Source organism: Tamandua tetradactyla, chromosome X (assembly GCF_023851605.1).
Source record: "Tamandua tetradactyla isolate mTamTet1 chromosome X, mTamTet1.pri, whole genome shotgun sequence".
Classification (NCBI taxonomy): Eukaryota; Metazoa; Chordata; class Mammalia; order Pilosa; family Myrmecophagidae; genus Tamandua; species Tamandua tetradactyla.
In genome coordinates this window covers 167,288,205-167,312,930 of record NC_135353.1, presented here as the reverse complement: position 1 = coordinate 167,312,930, position 24,726 = coordinate 167,288,205, and the positions used below count along the sequence as shown (strand labels likewise).

The 24,726-nt window shown below is 39.4% G+C and overlaps 1 protein-coding gene across 1 annotated transcript in view; it reads right to left on the bottom strand.

Annotated features, from left to right (window-relative positions):
- Positions 1 to 24,726, bottom strand: part of ANOS1 (anosmin 1) — a 170,708-nt gene that overhangs the window by 48,733 nt on the left and 97,249 nt on the right. The window contains exons 3-4 of the mRNA XM_077146445.1: positions 21,903 to 21,965; positions 468 to 690 (exon numbers count right to left, since the gene is read on the bottom strand). Coding sequence (XP_077002560.1) covers positions 468 to 690; positions 21,903 to 21,965 — 286 coding nt within the window. The remainder of the gene's footprint in view (positions 1 to 467; positions 691 to 21,902; positions 21,966 to 24,726) is intronic.

Below are 24,726 nucleotides of genomic sequence, written 5' to 3'. Positions count from 1 at the left end.
CTAATCAAAATATTTCAAGTCTGTACAATGACACTTCTGTTCCTGGATTATGCCAGCAGAAAAACACAATGCTGGTACATTTATTATGCACTTCTCAAGTGTGTCCCCCTCCAACCTCTTTTCCAAGGACCTAAAGCCCATTTACTCCACTATACCCAGTAGTGCTTAACTAATGCATTCTTACTGAAGTAATATACAAAAAAAAAAAAAAAAAAAAAAAGCTCCTGAATGGCTGCGGGAGGTCATATATTTTACATTTTAAAAGAACAGAAATAATCTGATTTGCTCTTCCCCAGTCTGAGTTTATTGTGGCTGATCTCTATGGTCCACTAATATTTTAAGATGTTTGCACATGGCTCAAAGTACATTTCCTTGAATCTTTCCCACCCGTGACTGAAGCCTTCCCCATTCTCACAAAACCTCTTGTGAAGAAAAGATCGTGCAAAGTACCCAGCTTTGCCCTTTACCTTTGTACAGAGTTTTGGGCACTTGGCAGGTGTGTCCACAGCCATTCGAGCAACATTTCTTCACCCCAGAGCACTCGCTGTCAACTTCGCAACTTTCCACACAGGCGGCAGCAAACCCGCTGGCCTTCTCGGGAGCCGGGCACTCCCCCTGCCTCACCGCCAGGACGTACCGCAGGAACTCGCAGCTCGTCAAGCATTCGTAGTTCTTCTTGGGGAAGAGAGGCTGAGGGAGAGGATGAAAGAAAGGTCTTTCGTTAAAGACCCGGGAGAGCTGATGCCCAAGACATCTGATAGGAAAGTCAGCGTTTTTTGTGCCTCTACGGTTTCCCTTGAGTATTTCACAAAGTAAATGCATTACTTTGTGATGCAGAACATGTAACGCTAAGTGCCCAAAGGAAGGCGGTCCGGGCCTTACGTTCCATACGCAGCTCAGCACACACTCACCATCGATACACATGGCAACCGCAGATTACATTTCCTTATAAATTAATGATCATAAATATTTGCAAAACATGTTAAAGTACAATTTGAGGGAACTCTTGGACAGTATACATTACATATGTCTTTGTTTTCCTACAAGTCATATATAAAATTTTTTTCCAGAAATAATTAAGCCTAATTAAAATAGGTTAGTAATAGCCCCATTGAACTTTTACAATTTCCAAATCGGTGCTCCATTTACTGATGTTATGTTACAAAGCTGTCTTTTAATGGAACATATTCTAATATTAATACAGTTTTTAAAGATAATGTGCACATAGAATCTTTCATCAATATGAAATAATGATTTTCATTCATATGAAATATGAATTAAATAATAATGAATTTCATTCAATACGAAATATGAATAATGGTTCGACACCACATTCAGTCATCCCGAGGATAGCAGCTGCAATAGAGAACAATGGCTTTTTTTCTGTCACTGAAGTGAGTAGCTGATGAGGTTCCTAAAAGCTGCCCCACCAAGAGAAAGGAAGAGAAATAACATTCTTTGAGCTTTGGTCTTCCTCTTCCTTTCTGGAAGAGGCCATAGTCAGTCACCCCAGGCCCAGCCCCAAGCCCAGTCTTCCGTCTTATGGAAGCTGGAAGCTGAGACAGCTCCCTAATCCTAACCCCAACTCTGTCCCTCAAACCAATTCTCACCTAGAATATACCTGCCCAGCCAGGTAACATTTCCCAGACCTGCATCTTCCTAGGGATGGGCATGCAACCCATTTTCTTCTTCATTACCTGGACGTGCGTATTGCCCACAAAGGGCTCAATATGGAAGAGGCTAGAATGTTGTCTGGCCAGGAGAGGAAGAGGAAGACCTACCTACAATGCTTGCCGTGAACAAAGCTGAACATGCATGTATTCCAACGCTTAGTCACGTGGAGATGTTTGTTACAGCACCTCAATCTACCCTAACCAATGTAAACCCCACGTCTGAAAGGAGTTCCACGAAGGCCTGCTGTGGTTTCTGGACAACGGGAGTGGGAGATGAACAAGGAGGGCATGTGGCAGGTGTGTCTATGATTCAAGTCTGTGCCAGTTTGAAACGATTATGTGTCCTAGAAAAGCCATGTTTTAATCCTGATCCATTTTGTTGAGGCAGTCGTTTCTTTTACTCCCTATTCAGTATTGTAGGTTGGAAAGTTGATTATATTATCTCCGCAGAGATTGTGATCCACCCTAACTGTGGGTATTAACTTTTGATTAGATGGCTTCCATGGAGTTGGGACTCTACCCATTCCAGGTGGGTCTTGATTAGTTCACTGGAATCTTTCAAAAGATGAAGCAATTATAGAGAGAAAGACAGAGCCATGAGAACCATAAGAACACACACAGCCAGAGACCTTTGGAGATGAAGAAGGAAAACGCCCCCAGGGGACCTTCATGAAACAAGAAGCCTGGAGAGAAAGCTAGCAGATATCGCCATGTGCCTTTCCAGTTGAGAGAGAAATCCTGAACATCATCGGCCTTTCTTGAGCAAAGGTAACCTCTTGCTGGTGCCTTAATTTAGACATTTTTTTAGATTTGCTTTAATTGGGACAATTTCATGGCCTTACGATTGTAAACTTGCAACATAATAAATTCCCCTTTTAAGAGCCATCCTGTTTCTGGTATATTTCATTCCGGCAACTAGTAAACTAGAACAAAGTCCAAAACAGTGATATAAAAAATGTGGTCGCACAGGTGAACACAAATGCAGGGAGAGAATACGGGTACCCTGCAGATAAATGTTAGCAGGTTACCTGCTCCATCACACTGAGATGGATGCTGGCCCTCTACCACCTGGTAACACTGGGATACCTTGAGACCTTCCAATGAGCTGCCTGTTGTTCCACTCTGTGACTGAGCATGGCTCTTCACCACTCTGCAACCCCTGGTAACCCCTGATAACACTCACTTAAGATTGATTTGACCCACCACCACCAGGTAACACCTGAGTACAACAAAGCATTGAACACAACAGCAATGCTATGGTAATGGGGGAGAAGAAAAGAAAGAACCAACTCACTGTCATCAAAGTACCTTAGGAGTGGGGAAAAAAAACGCCCTGTCTACTCAGTGTATTGGTTTTCCAGTGTTGCAGCTTAGGAGACTCAAAACAACAGAAAACTGTCTCACAGTTCTGGTGTCTTTGGGATCCAGAGGTCCACACAATCAAGGTGTCAGCAAGGCCATGCTCCCTCCTCCCTCTGAACCTGTGGGAAGAATTCTGTCCCTTGTCTCTGTCTTGGTTTCAGACTGTGGCAGCACGACTCAGTCTCGGTTTCGGCCGCAGCGTGGTCATGTGTCTCTCTCCCTCCCCAGACTTGTAAGGACCCCGTCATACTGGAGTGGTGTCCATCCTACTCCCTAATTCAATCTGCAGCAAACATATTTCCAAATACAGTCACACTGAAGTACTGGGGTAAGGACTTTACCCGATCTTTTGGGGAACAAATTTCAACCCATCACACCTGTTCCAGAAAGAGGGTCCAACTTAATTGTAGCCTATTAGTCCCACTTTAATGAAGACTGGGTGTGTCACTGAAACCTAAACCATGATAACTTCAGCAAGGACAAACCCCTGGTGATCCCAGGGAAAGGACATTAGCATCAATTGCTTTTTACTGTCTCTCCTGATGCTTTTCTCAACAATAATGTTGAGATACAAATATGAGTGAGAGCTAGAAATTCTATACACCATGGGAGGGATGTGGCAGGCATCAAAGAGTACTGTCAATTGTAAGAGCACCTTACAATCACAAGTCTTTCTGATATTTATTTATAAATATTATTTTTCTTAGATTAATTTATAAAAACATGAACCAGAATAATTCCAAGGTTTGAAAGAGAATTCTAGATGTCAAATAAAATTGACTGTTAACATATAATGGTGAATCAATCTTAAAAATAATATGAATTGAGTGGACCAAAATTGTATCTCTAAAATCTTTACAAGTAAAACTTAGAAAAATAGGCCATGGTTTCGATATTGAATTACCACAAACTTCCAACTAGTTCATTTAAAATATATATATAAACATTTAAAGTTTCCACACTTCTCAAGGCTTTTTGCTCTTCCTTGATTTCAAAGTTCATTTTTCTGTTAGCTGCTAGACATGTTTTATCTTATTGGCTTTTGAAGTTCTAAATTGAAGTCCAAACCTAAGTTCGTAATCAAAGAAGTATGTTAACAGATCTGTAAGAATTATATAGTTCTTCGTCAACTTTCCACTTGAAACAAAATGTATACATACACTGTGTGCACTAAAAGAAAATCTTTAGTTATCAGAACCAATGGCCCCCTCTCTCCCAGCCTGAAATTTTATTAAATTTGGCAAATGTTTACAGTTTGCTAACTTGGAATTCACAGCCACAGTGTATTTGGTTATGCCGTTGTATAACCAAATCAGCTCAGTCCAAATGTCTTCATGTTTGAAAACTGGGTGTGACTCATGAATCAGGCCACAGTGAGTGGGCTCTCTCCTGACACATTATAATCACCTAGGAGCCAAGTGCCAAGCCCTTGAAGCCTGCAGGACAGGAGAGTAAAGATGGCGCCTCTTCATCTTGATAACTGACTCACTGAACTGGTGCGGAAGAATTACAAAACCAACAAACGTGCAAAAACAGTGTCCTAGGCAAAGCTGAAACGTTTGTTCCCTATGAACATAAAAAAAGAATGATCATAATCTGTTAATTTCCATCATAATTTCCATCTTGCAGCTGATGTAAGAGTTGTTCTTTGGGGAGAATCAATATTTTTCCTTTCCTGTGCTGAACTGAAAATGTTTTTCTGATTAATCTGAGGACATCTTTGCACTCTGGGTTTCTAAAGTGGCATGTGATCCTTAAATAATACAAATAACACTGTGAATAGTCAAAGTGATGCCACACGTGAGGAAGCGAACACCACTGCACACAGCTGGCCCACTAAAGGGCTCAACAAGGCTCAAGCTATTCCCATTGCTTCAAGTTTGCTGATGAACATTTAAAAGTCCCTCCATTATTCTAACAAGTTCTTTAAGAGTCAAAGACTGAATGCTGGCTCTGCTTCTTCTAACGTCTCACAGTCCACAAGATTCCAACTTGCACCTGCCAAGCTAAGCACTGGAATCTGCACATAGTGAGCTAAGTGTACCCTGTTGGAAGTTGTAGGAAAAAAATAGTTCAAGGATTTGTGCTTAAAGATCAGAGAGGATGTGAACTGCCTTATCAAAATGCAGATATGGTACACAACCTTAGGGTACTATTATTTACATCTTTCAAAGACAAATCTTGATGGCATCTATCAATTTAAATATTCTATTATTTATAGTTATCAAAGGGTAAATTTTGATGGCTACTATCAATTATCAGGTTTGATTAAACATATTAAAGGTCTGAATATAAATTGGAGAATGTGTTATGTGTACTCAAGGGCTCTCTCTATGATTTTAATCATGGCTTAGTGAGAACAGAATGAACCAGGAGAAAGGTACACACAGGTCAGAAAAAATGATATGAATGTTAATAGCCAGAGAAAAGAAATGCATGAACTGGTCTCCTAAAAGCCATTTGGAAATCATGTGAACAAATGATCATTTGGGTGTCAGAAATGTAGCTTCTAACCATTGAGCATGTAAAATTCTCATGATAATCCAAATTAATTACTCACATACTTGTCAAGAGGGATTTGAAAACTTTAGGAATGTATTATTCAAATCAATAAGTATAATACCCATTAATTTCCATGGTGAATAACAGGCATGACAACACAAATATGTGTGCTCAAAACTGCATTTTTTGCTTATATAATCATATCCAATTGATTAAGGGAAGTTATACAAGTATAATTCTTTATAAAATTATTCACATGAATAAATAATTCACAAATCACACACATGGCAATCTTTTGGTAGATCTGTTCCAAATTAATTAAATCCAATTAAATATTTGGGGGAAAAGGTTACTATAATCAGTTTTGTTCGTTTTATTTTCTGCCCTTACCCTCACCAAACAATGAAAGAGATAGTCTTCAAAGGTCCCATATATTCCTAGACACTCAGTATCTAATAGCTGTCAGCAAACCATCAGGATGCTATTCGAAAGCAGGAACAGCAAAAGTAGGGTGGTAAAAGCAACAGCTAGGCATACACTGGATTAAGTAAAATATTTATGGATATGTAATATTAACTGATTCTTATAAACACTGCAGATTATAATATTAGTTAAATCTCATGTATTGATATATTCTTACAAATAACTCATACCTCTCATTTCCTATGAGTAAAATCTAAAATGTGTTTTTGAGTGCCTTAGAAGGGCACCATGCTGAGCTCAACATAAAAAAAATTAACAAAATTTATCATTTTACTTACCTGTAACATTTCTAGGAACTATTAAGTACTTTAAAAAATAAGTGTGGTAGTTAGATTCAGTTGTCAACTTGGCTAGGTGAAGGCACCTAGTTCTATTGCTGTGGACATGAGCAATGGCATGTGAACTTCATCTGTTGTGGACTACATCTGCAGTCGGCTGGGAGGTGTGCCTTCTGCAATGAATGATGTTTGATTCAGTTGGCTGGTGCTTAAATGAGAGACTCAACCAAGCTCAGCATACCTCATCTCAGCACTCACAGCTCAGCCCAGGCCTTTGGAGATGCAGAAAAAAATCACCCCTGGGAAAGTTGTTGGAACCCAGAGGCCTGGAGAGAAGGCCAGTAGAGATCACCCTGTGCCTTCCCACATAAGAACCCCAGTTGAAAGTTAGCTGTCTTTCCTCTGTAAAACTAATGAAATAAATCCTCTTTTATTAAAAGGCAATCTGTCTCTGGTGTCTTGCAATCCGGTAGCTAGCAAACTAGAACAATAAGATACTAGTATCTTTGCTTTGTATAAAAGGCAAGGTATTGTACAGTAAAACAGTTTCGGCAGTAACTGTGGAGTGATCAACACAGGGCCATCCAAGTCGTTAAACTATCTTAATGCTCTGAAATTACATAAGTGTGAGTCCTCAGCTATGAAGGGAAGATCACATTTGATATTCAGTCCAATTCAACAGAATTAGCTCATGTATCAGTACTCTATGAACACAGCAGTCTTTCTAAACAGCAGGGAACTGGTGATTCTCTTCCTGCTCCAACTATTAAACACAAGTGCAACCTAAAATATTTAATCTCCTGAAACAAGTTCTAGTTTACAAGCTGCCAGAATGCAGTATACCAGAAACAGAAAGCTTTTAAAAAGGGGAATTATTAAGTTGCAAGTTTACAGTTCTAAGGCCATGAAAATGTCCAAATTAAGGCACCAATAAGAGGTTATATTCACTTAAGAAAGGCCGATGAAGTTCAAGTTTTCTCTTACAGCTGGAAGGGCACATGGTGAAGTCTGCTAGCTTTCTCTCCTGGCTTCTTGTTTCATGAAGCTCCCTGGGGGGTGGGGGTGGAGGATTCCATCGTCATTTCCAAAGGTCTCTGGCTACGTGGGCTCTTGGCACTTTGGTGGCTCTTGTGGCTCTTTCCAAAATGGTTCCTCCTTAAAGGGCTCCAGTAAGCAATCCCACCTTGAATGTGTGGAGACACATATCCATGGAAACCATTTAATCAAAAGTTACCACTCACAATTAGGTAGGTCACATCTCCATGGAAACAATCAAAATGCTCCCACCCAGCAATATTGAACGAGGATTAAAGGACGTGGCTTTTCTGGGGTCCACCACAGATTCAAACTGGCACAACTGCATTCATCATCACATCCTCATCACCGCCGCCACCACCTCTTATCTTACTAGCAGGTAATTACTAACGATATTGAATGTCTACCATTTTACGTACCCTTTTTCGGGTACTTGAGTTACTCATCTCACTTATTCCCCCCAAGTCCCCAACAAACATTATTATTTCTATTTTTATCATGAATAAACAGGTTTGGGGAGATTATTATTTTCCCCAAACCCCAAAACCAGTAAGAGTCTGAGACACTGTTAGAGTCAATGTTTCTCTCAAGAGCCCACCAGATCTCAGGATAAAATAAGAAGATTGAGCTAACACAGTAGCTCTCAGTTAGCTTCCCCATTAGAACCACTGGGGAGCTTCTGAAACTCCCGAAGCCCTAGCTCAACTCCCAGCCAGTTAAGTCAGCATCGACGGAGACCGAGCAAGCTGCATCTTTTAGGTACCGCCAGTGATCCCAATACAAAGTCAAGGTGTTAAACATTGACTGAGCGGGTCTCTAAACTCAGATTCAGTTGTTAGATTGTATGACGTATACATTTTAGGAAACAATATTAATATGCAAAAATGTAACCCTACAGTTCCTGCGAAGAGATAGTAGGTGGTCCCACCTAAATGACTGACGACGCGTCCTCTCCCAAAATAGTAAAATAAACAGAACATAGCAAAAGCATGAAAGGAAACACAAGGAATCTCCCTAAGCAAGAAAAGAAATAGCTGGAATGATCGTAATACCAAAAAGAGAGGAATCACCAAAACCCAGGGACCCCTTAAGAACCCCAACATGGAGAGAAGCTGATGGAGGGTACGGTATCCTGGGGACAAAATTAAGAAGAATCCTTCTAGGGCAGAATGCTCTACTGCCACCACAGCAGCCAAGACTTTAGCAGAGACATAAAACTGCGTCATGAAAGCCATATGAAAGGAGGGAGGTCGGTGGTCCCTCCACAGGGCCCAGCATACAAACATGACATGAGTACTGAACATGCAACAGATTTCTCCTTCTGTTTATCAGAACACGAGCCCTTCAGTAAGAGGTTCCCAAAGTTCCAGGGAAACCACCCGTCCTCATGCACATACCCAGGCTACCAGTAGCAGATGGAAACATAATAATCAGGTCATAAACTGTAGCTAAACTGGTGAAACTAACAGCTCTTAGAATGGTTTAATGAGATAATTTAGACAGAGCAGTCTAATATAAATAATTAGAAAAGAATGTGTAAATCAAGACCATGCAAATAAATATCATGCAGAAAGGCAAATGTAAGTCAACCTATCAAACTGATAAACAAAATATAATGCTTGATTAAAAATAAAATAGTTTGGAAGAAAATTCCCTTGTCTATTTGCCCTTTTGTAAAGTTTAATGAAAACATAAGAATTCAATAGAATAAAAGCATAAAGACAGCGTAATAAAACAACAAAATGAGATGAAAAGGGATATGAATGAGTTAAAATCATTAATACTAAAACAACAATATAAAATCAGAAAATACACTAGCACTACCAAGGAATGGAACAGAGCAAAATCATCACCATCATTATCATCATCATAAGACAAAAGGGCAAGTTATGTTCCAGAAATAATTGATAATAACAAGCAAAACTATAATGCAGCTTGTGTTGTTGGACTTCAAGGATAAAATACTTTTTCAGGTATCCAGGCAGTAAAGGCAAATTGACTGTGAGGGATAAAATATGGTTGGCCCCCAAGTTTTCTCTACAATACTTCATATGTGAAGCCAATCAAGCAAGGACAGTATAATTCTAAGGAAAATAAAACCCATATGTACATACATAGATAAAATATGAAATGATCAACTAAATTGTTATTTAAATGTATATGTTACAAAAGCATTCTTAAAGACAAAAGAGCCCAGAGCATATAGCACCCATGAGCCTTTCTTGCGAATTTGGCAATGGCAAAATTCAGCCATTCTGCCGAAAAACATTAAAACAGGATAAATGAACTAATACAACATTCAATACCCAAAGAAAATAAAACAATACCTAAACCTTATATGAAAAAAGATGTTTACCCAATCAATGTTAGATTTCAAATATAAAGAACAGGTAAAGTTCTTTATAAATAAAGATTTTTATAAAGTTCATGCACAAATTCTAAGAAAACGGCATCTATGGCCCCTCTTTACAAATAGAGAAGGATGAATCAAATTTAGAAAACCAAGAAAAAAGAAGCCAGTATAAGAGAATTAGTAATCATTTTATCACTACATTTGTCTAGGACTAAAATGAAATAAAGTAAGAACTATAGTTAAAAAAGACAATTTGATGCAAAAAATTAAAGTAATATATGTTAGAAAAATTGATAGGTGGGAGGAGGCATTGTAAAAGAAACATTTGAGGGCAACTCACTTCATATATTATGGTAGGGTATAGGTGAACAATAAAAGAGACAAAACTTTAAATATAATGATTGCAACCTCATAATATTTTTCATAATCTTTCTAAAATACCTGAGTGACCTTTTCTTTCATTAAATTCAATTTATATCAAATGTTAAGTATTTATTTAAAAACTAGTATGCATAAAGAGATACCAGGAAATCATAGTTATCTATGGATGGTAAAATTTGGAATAACGGGTTCTATTTCTCTTCTTAGTAATTTGTTGGTTTAATTTTTAACAAGCATGTTTAATTTTATACAAAATAAAGGCCTTGTACTTAAAAGGTAAACTGTCAGTTATATCTTTCAAAGAGGGAATCTAAATATTAGCTATGCATATAGTAAGAAAAATAATTCTCAATTCATTTGTTTTGAATTTATACTTGGAAACAATTATAATTTGCTTGGAGACTCAACTATAAATACTAATTTATCAGATGTTATTACAATTATTTTGGTTCCCAGGCAAACTAATGACTCTGGCTGTGAATAACATGAAATCAGGAGAAAATGAAAATACACATATAAGGGAAGTCATTTTCCTATAAGCATACGCCTCATTTTAAGATTTTATAATATTCTTCACATGTGTTTTTCTCTGCTTCCTTCTTCTTGCTTTGCTTTTTCTACTCATTGCAAAGGTGGCTTCACCCCTGTATGGGAGCACAGCTCGGTCAGGTTTTCCACTGGCAGCAATACTCCAGAATCTGGCTAGAAGATCCTTGGAAGGTCACTGGGCACATATATATTTCCAGAAATTCAAACATTCCCAGACAATCAGAGGATGACGAGGGTACTACAGGTAAATCAGTAGGGCCTCTCCTTTCTTCATTTCGTTACTAGGAATTTGCAGGAATGCCTAAAAATGATGAGCACACCCAAGCACTTACATATTGATTCATAAAACAAACTCTGAGGACTTCCTGGCAGATGAGGCTCTAGGAATATACTGAAAACTCTGAAACTCATTATGTTTATAACTTATACATTTTCTAACAAGTAAGCAAACAATCATGAAACAGTTCAATTTGTTTAACAATTGACAGAAGAAGACTTGTGAGCTTCATCTCATACAGTTTATTTCACTGACATCTTCTTCCACTAAGGAATGTGGAAACTGACCTCCTGCTGTAAGTAACTAGACCGCTGGACCAAAGATGGGCAATGACCTTTTTCAGACACTGTACAACAGGTAGCACGGGACTACACCTGTAATTACGCAAAGAGATGAACCCAAATGAGTGCCTGGAGGGAGTTTTTCCTGACCACACTGCAGGAAGACGAAAACAAAGAGCCTAGCAGTTTTTCCGAGTTGCTGAGAAAGAGATCAATGTGAAAGGAGGTTGAGCTGGCTACATGTTTTGGGCAGAATGTCAGGGAGGAGAGAACCTCACAAAGAGAGAAATCCAGAGTTGCAGATAGGCTCCTCCAACTTTGGCTGAATACAGACTTGAATGTGCATATAGTGAAGCTCCACGAGACTGGGGGGAAAAAAAACCAACTAGAAAGCAGGAGGGGAAACAATGCCTTGAATTTTAACAAAGCTAAGAACTCCCATTCGACCCAGTTCAAGTGGAGAGGGAGCAGTAGTCCCTGGATCGAGACCTGAGAAGCATTTTCCACTGGCAGCGACACTCCATGGTGAGAATGAATTTGCCCTAAACTAGAGGCCATCAGGAACCCACGTGCTAGTATGAAACTGTTTTGTACCCCAGAAAAGCTATATTATTTCAATCCTGATCCAATCTTGTGGGGCAGCCATGTTCTACAATCCTGATTCAGTACTGTAGGGTGGAATCTCTTGATCAGGCTGCTTCCATGGAGATATGACACACCCAGTTGTGGGTATGATCTTGATTACATGGTGATGTGACTGCCCATTCAAGGTGGGTCTTGATTAGTTTACTGGAGTCCTTCAGAAGGGGAAACATTTTAGAGAAACCTGAGATGCAGATGCAGACATCTGGAAATGGTGAAGCCCCAGGAGATGGCAGGAGCTGAGAGAGAGAGCCGGAGCTGACACAAACTAGACAAGAACCAGAAGCAACACAGATGCAAGCATTTGAAGATGGAGACAGAAATAGCTTGGTGCTAAGTAAGGACTCAGAGAAATACCCAGAAAGCAAAGAGAAGAAATCTCTGGTCCCACAAGATGCTAAGCTAAGAGCGAAATCCGGAGTTTTGCCCCAAGCAGCTAAGTATGGGAACCATGGACAGTTAGAGAGGAAGCCACTGGAATCAGAAGCTGGAAGCAATGGAATCGGGAACAAGGACAAGCAGATGTCAGCCACATGCCTACCCATGTGACAGATACCAGTCTTTCTTTGGAGCCAAAGTTTCTTTCTCTAGATGCCTTAGTTTGGACATTTTTAAGGCCTTAGAACTGTATATCTGTGACTTAATAAATTCCCCTTATAAAAGTCAATTCCGTGCGAGCTACGGTGGCTCAGCAGGCAAGAATGCTTGCCTGCCATGCCAGAGGACCTGGGTTCGATTCCTGGTGCCTGCCCATGTAAAAAAAAAAGTCAGTTCCATTTCTGCTATTAAGTATTTCGGCAGCATTAGCAAACTAAAACCACCCATTATAAAAAAGCTTAAAAGCATGGTTCCAGAAGATAAAGCTGATCTCAAGTAACTTAACTACATGCCAGAAGAAAGTTTAAAAGATACAGCATTCACTATTCAGAACACAAAAATTTAACTTTCAATCAAAAGTCATCAGGGATGCAAAGAGGCAGGAAAAAAAAAAAAACATACAACCAGGAGTGGGAAAAAAAAGGGGATCTACAGAAACAGAGTCAGAATTGATAGAGATGATGGACTTAGCAGAAAAGGACATCTGAAAAGTTATTTTAAATATATTCTACACGCCCAAGGATGTAGAGGAAAATGTGAATACAATTTAGAGAGAAATGGAAGATGTAAAAAAATCACCTTTATGGAACTTCCAAGGTAAAACAAAGACATAAAAAATGTACCAAATGGGGTTAAAAAAAATAATAAACACTAGAAGAAAACGTCATGTGAAGCAAACCTGAAGGCATAGGGATTAAAAACTGTCGAAAATAAAGCACAGAGAAGGAAAAAAAAACCCATAAAGATAAATTCACTGACCCATGAGGTGAGATCAAATGGTCTAACGTGTATAATTAAATTTTCAGCAGGAGAAAACTGAAAGGATAGGAGAGGAAGAATAAATGAACACTGGCCAAGATGTTAAAACTGGTGGAAACTGTAAATGCACTAAGAGACAAATGTTAATTACCATGATCCAAGGCAATGTCTTATGCACCTCATGGTTTGGAAGGAAGAAGAGGGTGTTGGGTGAGTGCTTTATGCATTTAGGACTTAGAAGGAGCCCTCCCCTCCTATTTCTCAGAGAAAACAGATGTCAGAATTCCTTCACACCCCCATCCACCGATGCTCCTTTCACCACAGAGAGAGCAAGGACTCTCTCACTCCCTGGTGCACAGAACCTGAGCCTGCAAGGTACAAGAGACATAAGACTGAACCTCACTCCCGCTATCATGTTTACACTCCAGCTGGGGATAGAGACAAACCAGCAGCTATAATTCAGAGACTTGAAAGATACGGCAGAGGTTTGGACGGGGGTCCAGACATCGAAGAGGCCTGCCCAAACACTGGCAGAGCAAGGCTGGTCCTGAGCTGGCACAGTCAATACCACCTGGGAGCCTGCTGAAAATGCAGAATCTCAGGCCCGCACCCCATATCTGCTGGATCAGAACCTGCATTTTATATTTCCTGATGAGCTGTGTACATTCCCAGACCTTAAAGTTTGGGGCGCGCGTCCCCTGCCCTACTGCCTGACTCCGGCAATCTGCAGTGCCACCTTAACGCTGCTGACAACAGTCCTCACTCTAAGCTTATCAAAGATTCGGGTCTTCCTGAGTTAAAAATCCACAAAAGCATTTCCTGGAGCCTGAAAGCCTGCTTGCTACCCCTCAGCACATTCACTCTCTCCTTCCTTTATAGAGCCAATCCTAGAGAGAACATGCAGGTAACAGAGGAAACTGCATATCATGGTTGATATTTTCCCCTTATTTTTTGTTCTACAGCACAGAATCATCTGCACTGACTACTGTTGCTCCATAGAAATCCTCTGACAAAGGCTCCCAGTAATCTCTTAACTTCAAAATTTGGGAGGCCCTTTAATTCCAGCTCTTACCAACCTATCCAAGAACGCAAAGGGGAGCCTGTCGTGTGTCCTCCCCCTTCTCCAGAACAGCATGGAATGTTCATCTAGGAGTTGTTACGTTCCCACACTGGTTAAGTGCTTTACATGCATTTCCTCACTTTACTTAAATGTGCTGTTTATGCAACTTCCACGATACCCTTTAATATATCTGGTTGCTCAGTTCCTCTTTTCAGACAAGAGGAATCTTAAATTTAAATAACCTCCTGTCACAGACCCTTATAAATTTCCAAACAGATCAATTTCCCTCCAATAGAGTTCAGAATTTGTAAAAACAAATCATTAAAAATTAGAAATTAAAAAGCAAACACACTGTTAATTTCTTTTTTTTCTTTAATTAATAAAAAAAATCAATTGGAAAAAAAAAAAGAAGAAAAGCAGTTTAAAAAAAAGCAAACACATCTATCACTGCTGCCCATGAGTCCCCTTTCTGACTGCAATGACATTCCAGTCCCCAGTACTTCTCTTTCCAGTGTCTTCATGTCCCCTTGGGGAAGGCTGAGAGGAGTGAAAGGGGCAAGATGCATTTGTGAAGTCTGAGCAGGACACTTTTCAAGTCTCCCAAGTCCGGCTTCAGACACTGTGTCTTGGGTCCGAGAGCAGATTCACATGTGAGGAGGGGCTGACGAGCCTGGGCTTCCTGCACAGAGGATCAAGTCACGGTTCTCTTCAACCAGTTCCACAGGGCTTTTGTTTGTCAGAAAAGAAAAGAAAAAGACAAAAGAAGAGAGGAAAGGAGGAGACAGAAAAGACCCTACATATTCCACCTTAGAGAATAAATTACTGGACAATGTTGAAATGCCATGCAATGTTCCTGAAGTTCTCAATTTCTAGAAATATATAATTTGATATGAGGACAATTCCCTTCAAAAGAAATCTCACAAAATACAGAAATTCATAAGCAAGCTTAGAAACATTCTGATTCTATTACCACCACCACCAGGACATTGAAAAGAAAACTGTGGACAAATTCTCTCTCTCCACCATTGTCCAAGCATTGCCACCCAGAAAAATAAGTAACACTTTTATGTATTATGAAAGCTGAAAAAGGTAAATGCTTATCATTTATAAAAATAAGTTTATTACCTATAGTTACCAAAACTACCATTTTTTGGAAGTATAGTATGTGCCAGTTCCCCTGGCCTCATCCCTTCTCCCACCCTCTCCCTCGGTTGACCCCATTGCTTCCCATTCACTGAGAAAAGTAAGTAGACAGCAGAGAACTTCATGAATCCTACCCTCATGCCCACCAGTGCACCTGGATGTGGGCCCACATGTTCCCACTTATTCGCTTCCTTTCCTAGGACAGTTCTTGCTCCTGCTTCAGAACTTCCCTCAACATCTATGCAATGGATTTCATTCCCAATCAGCCACCCAAGGACATGCAGGTCAGCAAGTCTTCCCTGTTTCTCTGCCATCATCAAATGCTCCCTCTCTTTTGGATAATTCCCATCCGCCTATTACACACAATAATTTCTTCCTTTTTTTCTTTTGAGAAAACATCTACTTCATTTGGTAAATACACGTGAGAATTTCGGCACTGCAGAAATCATTAAACAGCTGAGTATCCTACTTTCCCTTTCCCCACACTTCATTTCTCTCCCTCCTCTTACAGCAATGCTCAGCGAAACGTCCCTCACACGTCCCGCCATTTCCCCACCACTCCTCCTGAAGGCACCAGCAGCCGTGCTTTCTGCCACCCCAGGAGAACCGCTCTTGTCAAAACCAACAGTGACCTCCACACTGTAGAGTCCAGTGATCAATGACCAGGCCTCAATAAACCTGACCTATCAGCAGGCAGCATTTGCTACAACGAATCACCCTTTCACTCTTGAAAAGCAAACTTTTACACAAAACATGAGCCCATCTTTTATACTTTACTCTAGTTAGTAAGCCTAGGCAGGCTCCCTAATTGACTACAGTGCGGCACCCAAAGCTAGCTTTATTTTATTAAGCCTCGAGTATGCTTCCTTTTGCCATGCAAGAAAAGGCATGTACGTGTTCAAAACGGATAGCATCAAAGCCCACTTTCATTTGTCTTTTTAGAGGATATTTTAATCAGGTAAACCATTCTTCTGATACATTAAAGCAAAAAATGTCTAATTATACTCAATTCTATGTGCTGAGCCTCTTTTCCCTCACCTCTGGGGCACATTATATAGTTTTCATGTTTAGCTCTCATCAGCTTCTTTCAGTACACTTAACTATTTTATGAAGTTCTCAAGCAGGTAGAGCCTCTGATTCAATTCCTAAAGATATGCATTTGATTAACACCCTAATTTCTAAGACACAAAATGTGTCACACAAAACTGGAAGGAGAAAAAGTTTAGAGTGCAAGAAAGCTAGCATGGGAGAGGGCATCACCTTAACACCATTAGTTTCTGAGGTCTTTGTTCATGAATGCTAGGACATTCTACGGCTAAAAAGCACGTTGAATTGCCAAGGAACTTTGTCTTCGTTCTCTTCCTTGGTGTGCCTTTAACTAACTGATTTCAGATACCAAGGCTTCCTTTTCATTTAAGGATAAGTCTTTCCAAGCACTGATGGTGCGGCCTGCAACCGTACTTTAGGGATAAGGTTCATTCTTTCTTTCATGAGGAAGGAGGTAAAATTTCGTCCTCTACTCTGTACGCTGCAAGACAGAATAGGGGTGAGGGCAAGAGACTAGAACTGAATATGCTGGAGCGGTATGTAACTAGAAGTCACCCCACCTGACTGTGCAACCTGTGCTCCTACTAACAGACCATGTGGTTGGTCTTGGGCAAATAAATATCTCTTCTCTTCAGTTCCATTGTTCATAAAAAGTTCCCCTAACAAAATCTAGACCTAACTTCCTCCAAAGAGTGCAATGAGTATTAAAGGTAATAAAACCTTACAAAATATTTTTAAAGCAAAACTACAAGGAAAAGAATCTATAATCATATATATTATAGAATCAAAACATTATTCTTATTTCATTTCCAGGCTAAGAGCTGCAAATCTGAGAATCCTGGTTGATCCATTAAGAAGATAAATATTACAGAGCGTATACCTCTCTCACTGATTAAGCCCTGAGGCAGATGACATCACAGCTCTTCATGACCCCTCACACAGGTCAGACTGCCAAAGCAGACACCTGTGAGTTTCTACTTAGGAATGCGCTGTCATGAAATCAGAACATCAGAATCAAAGGTGGGAGGTGTGTCACCTAGGATGAGGCCACTCACAAACTCGATTTACCAAGTTTTATCAAAACTAAGACACCTTCAACTATAATTCCCTTCAGTATTCCTATAAAGAAAGAAAAAAATTATTGTGGTTTATAATTTCATATTCCTTCAAATGTTAGCAAGAACTCTAATTTAAAGAACGATTACTGTGTAAAAATGATCATTTTATGATCAGTAAAAGAAAATGGCTTTGCCATGGTTTTTTAGGTTTTTAAAATTAAAGGGAACTCTGGGATCTATCCTGTAACCACTTTTTGAAGAGTGCTTTGATAACTATTGCTGTTTTATTTCTTTGCTTTGTATATATGCTATATTATATAATAAAAAAAGTTTTAAAAAAAAGGAGGTGGGATGGTGATAATGTTTCGTTAATAAACTAAAGCAATAAAGCAGGATATGTCTATATATCTATCATGTCCTACCAGGTTCCCAAAAAATGACATGAAAAACTATTGCATATGACCCAGAAAAGTAATCTGGTGCCCTGACCTGAGAGATCGCCTTTAATTCTTGTTCTAACACAAACATTTAACTTGGTCATTTAAAAGTAACATTCTAACTCTGCCAAGGGGTTAAGTCTCCAAAAGTCATTTCCATGTAGGAAAACATATTTTCTGATTACAATTACTAAGAACGACGTTCTGTATTTAGGTATGGATGCTGGTGATGAGGCACTTAATACACATTAAGTAATTGCCACACTCTAAGATGGGTGGATGAATGTTGTGAAATATTTATGATTGGTATTCTTTTTCTCCAAGCAGAACTTGGCAAAGTTTACATGTAAAGGGTGAGAGAGTAAATATTCTTGGTTTTGGGAACATATGCTCTGTTGTAACTGCTCAGCTTGCTATTGTGGTGTGAAAGCAACCATAGAAAGTATGTAAACAAATGGGCTTTGTTGTGTGCCAATAAAACTTTATTTACAAAATCAGGACATGGGCCACATTTGGTCCACAGACAGTGATTTGCAGATCCTTATCTTAGAAGATCATTAAAGCTCACACCATCTTGTAAACATGCTGGCCAAAACATATCTGCCTAATTGTTTCAATCATAGAGGTATACAATCTAAATTCCTTTGTGGTTTGAACTTTTACGAAGTAAAAAGTTTATATTCATGATGATATGTAGATTGGAAGAATTCTCTAACAAATAATGTGAAAATTAAGAGGATGAACAAATCTATCTCAATGAAACCCCAGCTCCAAAACTGCTGAACTGGCAATCAATGTTTTCAGGGTCCAGCCTGTGTCAATGTAATTGACACAAAGTAAATGTCAGACATTTACTGTAAAATAAGATTGAAACAAAAATCCCACAGAGACATAAGAACAATAAAAACAACTTCAAGGCCTGAGTTATTGGACTGTTGGGCTGAACTCTCTAGTCTAACTTCCTCATATTAACAGGCATCTGTTTTGCCCACCTTTCAAATTTCAATTAACCTTTCCTACCAGAGCAGATCACAATCCAAACACAAGTGCCATTTTAATAAGCCAGATTCTGTACAAAAGACCTCACAGTTATCGCGGCAGGAATAACAATTACAGAAACCTGCTATCAAGTCGTAATTTCCAGAGACAATGTTTTCAAATGGTCTTCAATTATATCTTCCTCCTCAGGGATCACATTAAAAAAAATATCAACCCAGAGTCACTGATATTCAGTAATACTCTGTTTATAAAACAAACAGCATGGCACATCTGTACCTCGGCGTTGTGTAGCAGCATATTTTAGCTCATGTAGATATACAGTTTGTCTATAGAACACAGTGTAATAGAAAAGTAGGAAAGCATTTTGAAAAACATAAAAAAGGAAGTAAGGATGGCCTCATTCCTCTTTTTTTTTTTTTGTCAATTCATCAGCTTTGTTTTGTTTTTTATTTCTGGTGCCTCTTCCCTGCTCTATGTCTTCAGGCACCTGATTTCCTCCTTTGTATTTGCTTCCTGTAAGAGATACACCCTAGGGTGACCCGCATTGGTAAAGCTCCCTCCTCCTGTGTGGGGGCAAGACCTGTGACTTGTTTCTAAACCATAGAACATGGCGGAGGTGAAGTGATGTCTTTTCTGTGAGGATGCTTGTTGTACAAGGCTCTGTCTTAGCATACGTGAGAGCGCGAGCTCCTGGAGGCCCTGAAGAAGCAGATTACTGTTAGGTCGGGGAAACGGGGAAGGGCACTGCAACTGGAGCTGCGGAGGCTGTGTCGCCCCTCCCAACATGACTTCCGGAACTAACAAACTGCCCCTTCCAGGCATCACCTGACCTCCATCCTTAAAAGCTGCATGCGCCAAAGCCGTGCCCGGACTTACCTCTCCCCATCTTGGGTTCAGTGAGCTCTGCTGGGGAGTGCAGAAATAAATCCGCCCATTTTAAATTTCCTGGTCTACCTTCCTTCTTTCTGACCCTTTCAATTACCACTTGTGAACTGTCCCTGAGGGTGGCCATAGGCAAGAAACTGCAAGCAGCCCCTAGGAGCTGACAGAAGACCACAGCTGACAGCAAGAAAAGAGCAATTTACTCCTACAGCCACCAACATTTGCATGAGCTCAGAAGAGGTTTCTCCACATTTGTGCCTCCAGATGAGAACGCAGCCCTGATGACAGCTTCACTGTAACCTTGGGAGAGCCTGAGGCAGAGAAGCCAGGCTAAGTCAGGCCTGGACTCCTGACCCCCAGAGGCTCTGAGTTAGTAAGTGGGTGGTGGGTAAACTACTATGTTTGGTTTACTTTGTTACAAGCAAGAGATAACTAATATAAAAACAAAGAAAATTTTATGTTTTCTGGAAAAGTTTTGATTGAGTCCCTGAGAAGACAAAACCTTTTGTTACGACAGATAGATGGAAAGCATGGCACCTCCCCTGAGGAAAGGCAGAAAGTGCATTATTCCCAGCATCTAGACAACGCCTGAATTGGAGAAGAAGAAAAAAATAAAGGATTTGCGGGGTTTTCCTTCTATTTGATTCAACACCAGTTCATCAGATTAGTCATGCATGTTAGTAGGAGAGAAACTGTGTAAGTAACTCAGAATATCTGCCAGGCCTCCTGTTTATTATTCTAGGCAGCAGCACTATAATGTCTACAATCACAGAAATGTCTCCAAGGACTTCTTGACATTGATCCTCAGGTCTCAAGTGCTTCTAGCAACAGAGCACTGTGTGAAAGTTCACAAATCACCATTTTTAAAGCCAGCCATAAAATGCTGAGGAGGAATACAGCAAATAAAACTGAGATAAGAAAGATAATGTATAGGTCACTTTAGATTCCGACTTCCCACCTGGAGGGCTTACTGTGGGTAAGCCAATGACTGGAGGAGCTTCAATTCCCCAGCCCTACAAGGGTTCCACATGCAGTTCTCTAAGGGCCTAGGCTGTGCCTTATTTCCAGGGGAAGGTCAGCTGAGACAATGAATATAAAGGCATTTTATGCTCCATACAAACTGTCACCCCAGTTCCACAGCTCACCTTCTCATTAGAGAGTCTGGGTGTCTTCCAAGACACAACAGCACCTGCCATGGTCAGGGCAAGATCTCTGGGGCTCTCTGGGTCACCTTGGAAGAGGTGGCCTTTGGCTCCCAGTACAATTCAAAGCAGTCCTTCATTCTTCTACTGCCAGGAACCCTCAAGTGTTCACTTTTCAAAACACTCAACCTGAGTATCTGGCTTGCCATAGTGGACTCTCAAATGTTGGCCCCATGGACTTCAAGGTTCTTCTCAATTCTAAAAGTCAGTGTGTCTGGAAATAGGAAGTTCACCTGGCCCCAGTCTCCCTAGCCACATCTAAGCAAGTGGGACAGAACCTGAGACTCTGGTTTCCCCTCAAGGAGGTAGTCCAGCAAAGCAGCTCTTTTCCCTTTTCAGCACTATCAATGATTCTAGACAGCTGTCCTCCAGGATAATACCTTCTCTTTAGTATCTAAATGAAAACACAGGTGACGTAAGATGCCTTGTACAACTACCAGTGGGCTAGCATTTTGCCAGTGTACGGGGATCCCAGAGGATGAGAAATCACATGAGAATGTTGGGAAACCCTGCCACTAATAGTATAGGCTGTTTCTATGACAAGAAAAGGTCAATGAGTAGAGAACTACCGATACAACTCAAAAGCTATAGGGTTGGAGGGTGGCAGCTGTGTATGCCTTTAAAAAGCTTTCTGTCTCTCACGCACAGATAAAAAAAAGCCTTATTATCTGGTTAAGTGATAATGAAAGGAGTAAGTGACTAGATTTTAAGAAAGCTAAAGCATTTTTTCTTCCTCATTTACACGAACCTATACATACACGTGTACGCACTTTGAAATAAAATGAAACTCTCAAACTGCGGAAGAAAAAGGGTGTTCTTTCGTGCCAATAATCCCATTTGAGCACTGCTCAATTTAAGTCAAAGGTTGTCAGAACCACTGGCATGCACCGTAGCTCTCTTACCTCACAGAAACTTCGGCACTGATGCTTCCGCAGGTCCCAAGGTTCCTTGCACGGCTCCAGACACTGGGAGAGAGTAACAATAAAAATAAATAAAGGAAGCACAGATAAAAAACAAAACCAAAAGGAAAAGAATCCACCTATGGTCCTTTCTTTTCAACCCCCATGCTTCCTGGTTGAGTTAAGAAATTCTGCTGGTTCCTTGATTAGTTTAGCTGCACTTAATATGAATATAAGCAAGAGACTCATTACAGAACTGGGACAAAAGAATAGTAGGTTTCAGCACAACTGAAAATAAAGGTTGCATGGTTTGGAGATGACTAACAGGAAATGTTTTCATATTCACTATCAAACCAGGACAGTTTAGATAAGAAATATTTTTATTCAGCAATACTTTGTCAGGGGAATTTTTTTCTCATAAATTTTAAAATTAACTTTCTCTTAAATTGGCAATATGGGACTACCTTTTCTGTATATCTTCTAAAAGTCATTGAGTGAAAACTGCATTGCACTGAACATATGTATATGTATAGGTGTGTATGTGTATACAGTGCATGTGTATACAGAGTTGATAACTTATGTCTTTACCTGAATGAATTCAGAAGCATCTCCCAACTATAATCTCTATTGATAATCAAACTAAACCTCACTCCATTAAAATATATTGAATAAACATGAACAATGGATTCTGACATGCACATTTCATGGCATGAGGACAGCTGATTACTTTAATTTAAAAAATCCTTGTTCTCTTCAATGATATTTTCTAAGACGTATATGATCTTCCCCCAAGTTTATTAGTGTTTACTTCTCCCAAGCATGATCTAAAACAAATATATGATTTATCATTAGTACAACATTTCTAATGAATACCATTTTTCTAAACAGCAATGAAATGTTGTTTAAAAATTTATTGTTCTTACACATTTCAATACTTTCTTAAAGCGTTAACCTTGCATCAATGGCTTATCTTCAGAGCGCTCTTTATTTATTTTAAGGCATTGGCTCCTAGGCAAACATTTTAAAAAGTCATTTAATAAGTATGCTAGACTCAATTCCTTCTCAAGACCATTTGAAATGAATAAATGGGCCGCTTGAAAATTCCTGGAGATTGTATTCAGGTTGAGAAATGTTCTACCGCATAGCAGGGCCACACTGTAAGATGTGAGAACGGTTCAAGGACAGAGACACAGCTACCTGCAAGTCAATTCCTTGTCATTTCATTCGAGAAACATCCAAAAAGTATTTATTCCATATGAGAGACTGTTAAATATCATATGGATAACAATACCTCAAAATAAGTATATAATTCTTGTTCTCTGCTATTGGGATAAATGTAAATGATGAAAATAAACAACTACATGTCTACATAGCTGCATTTTCACAAACCTAGACATTAGTGAATAAAGATTCAGTCCTTTTATAGTTCTACAATTCCACACAGCTTGAGGAACAAATAATTTATAAAAAACAAGTATCATTTACTAGAACTTGGCCATAATTCTGAAATGCTAATGGGAATAATACATAACACACCTATCTTCTAGTTAATCCAGAATCTCTTGTCTGCCAAGTCTAGCATCAGTATACTCAATTTATTTAAAATATTATTGTAATTGCATGCTAGCCTCATTTCTAATAACCATTAATCAGCAATATCTAAAGATGTATCTAAAAATAATATTTATGACAAGCAACACTTTCTTTTAATAATCATCTGTGAAAACTACCTGACAAGAACTGCCTGGCTGCAGTCATCTGAATAAATCTTTGAAGGATAAATCTGTCCAAAGCTCTATTTGTTTATAATGTTCTTGGCCAGTTAAAAGGATCCAAATAAAAGCTAAAAAGAAAAAAAAACAACAAAACAAAACATGACAGCAATTTCTCTCACACCTCATACAGGAAAGGAAAAAATAATAATAAAATGGAGTTGCCAAAAGAAGGCAGCCCCGAATATCCCCTCCATAACAGAAAGGAATGCAAGGGAAACGACACCTAGAGCAGACAATTGCTTTGGAATTTATTACATATCACAGCCGAATGTATTGGCTACTATTCGAGGGTTTCAAGTTTTAGGATCTCCTAAAGGATTATCTCCTAGGCAATTGCTTCAAGACAAAAAGAAAAACCTAAAATTTGAGAAACAAAAAAATTAAGTTGAGAAAGAAAATCACAATTACCATTTCCTGGCATGTAGACAGCAATGATCTTTTCCCTAGCCGAGAAAGATACACTCTTTATCACTTGCTTAGATGTTTATTTTCTCTATATTAAAAATGTACAATAATTTAAAATATGTCCATACAATAGTCCACTAGAATATAAGATTCATGAGGCCCAGTATTTTGTGACATTAACTATAAGAGTCTGGGCATATATGAGCAACTCGATAAGTACTTGTTGAACAAATTAGTTAATTCAGATGTTTTTATAACCAGTAGCCAGGGTTGGCATACACAGATGCCTCTAGGGACCAAGCAAGTAATGAATAAGTATGAAAAGGGGGAGATTAAGAACACTTGGGAACTATGAGCAAAATGGTAAACTGGAGAACCCATCCAATGCTCAGGGGACAACTGCTCAGCACCGCCATCCATCGCTACCTGGGTGCCCTCAGCTGCACAGAGAAACCAGTGATGCTGCCTTTTAAAAACTTTTTAAAACTCATTTGTAGTCTAGGAGTTGTACTGAAGTCATTACCTCAAATAGCTAGTACACTCCTCTTTCATAGGGAGTATGTCTGTTCACCTTTTACAGTCCTTCAAAAGGCATACTGGAATGAGGATGCAGATGAGAGAACAGACTGAAGACCGATTTATGCGCA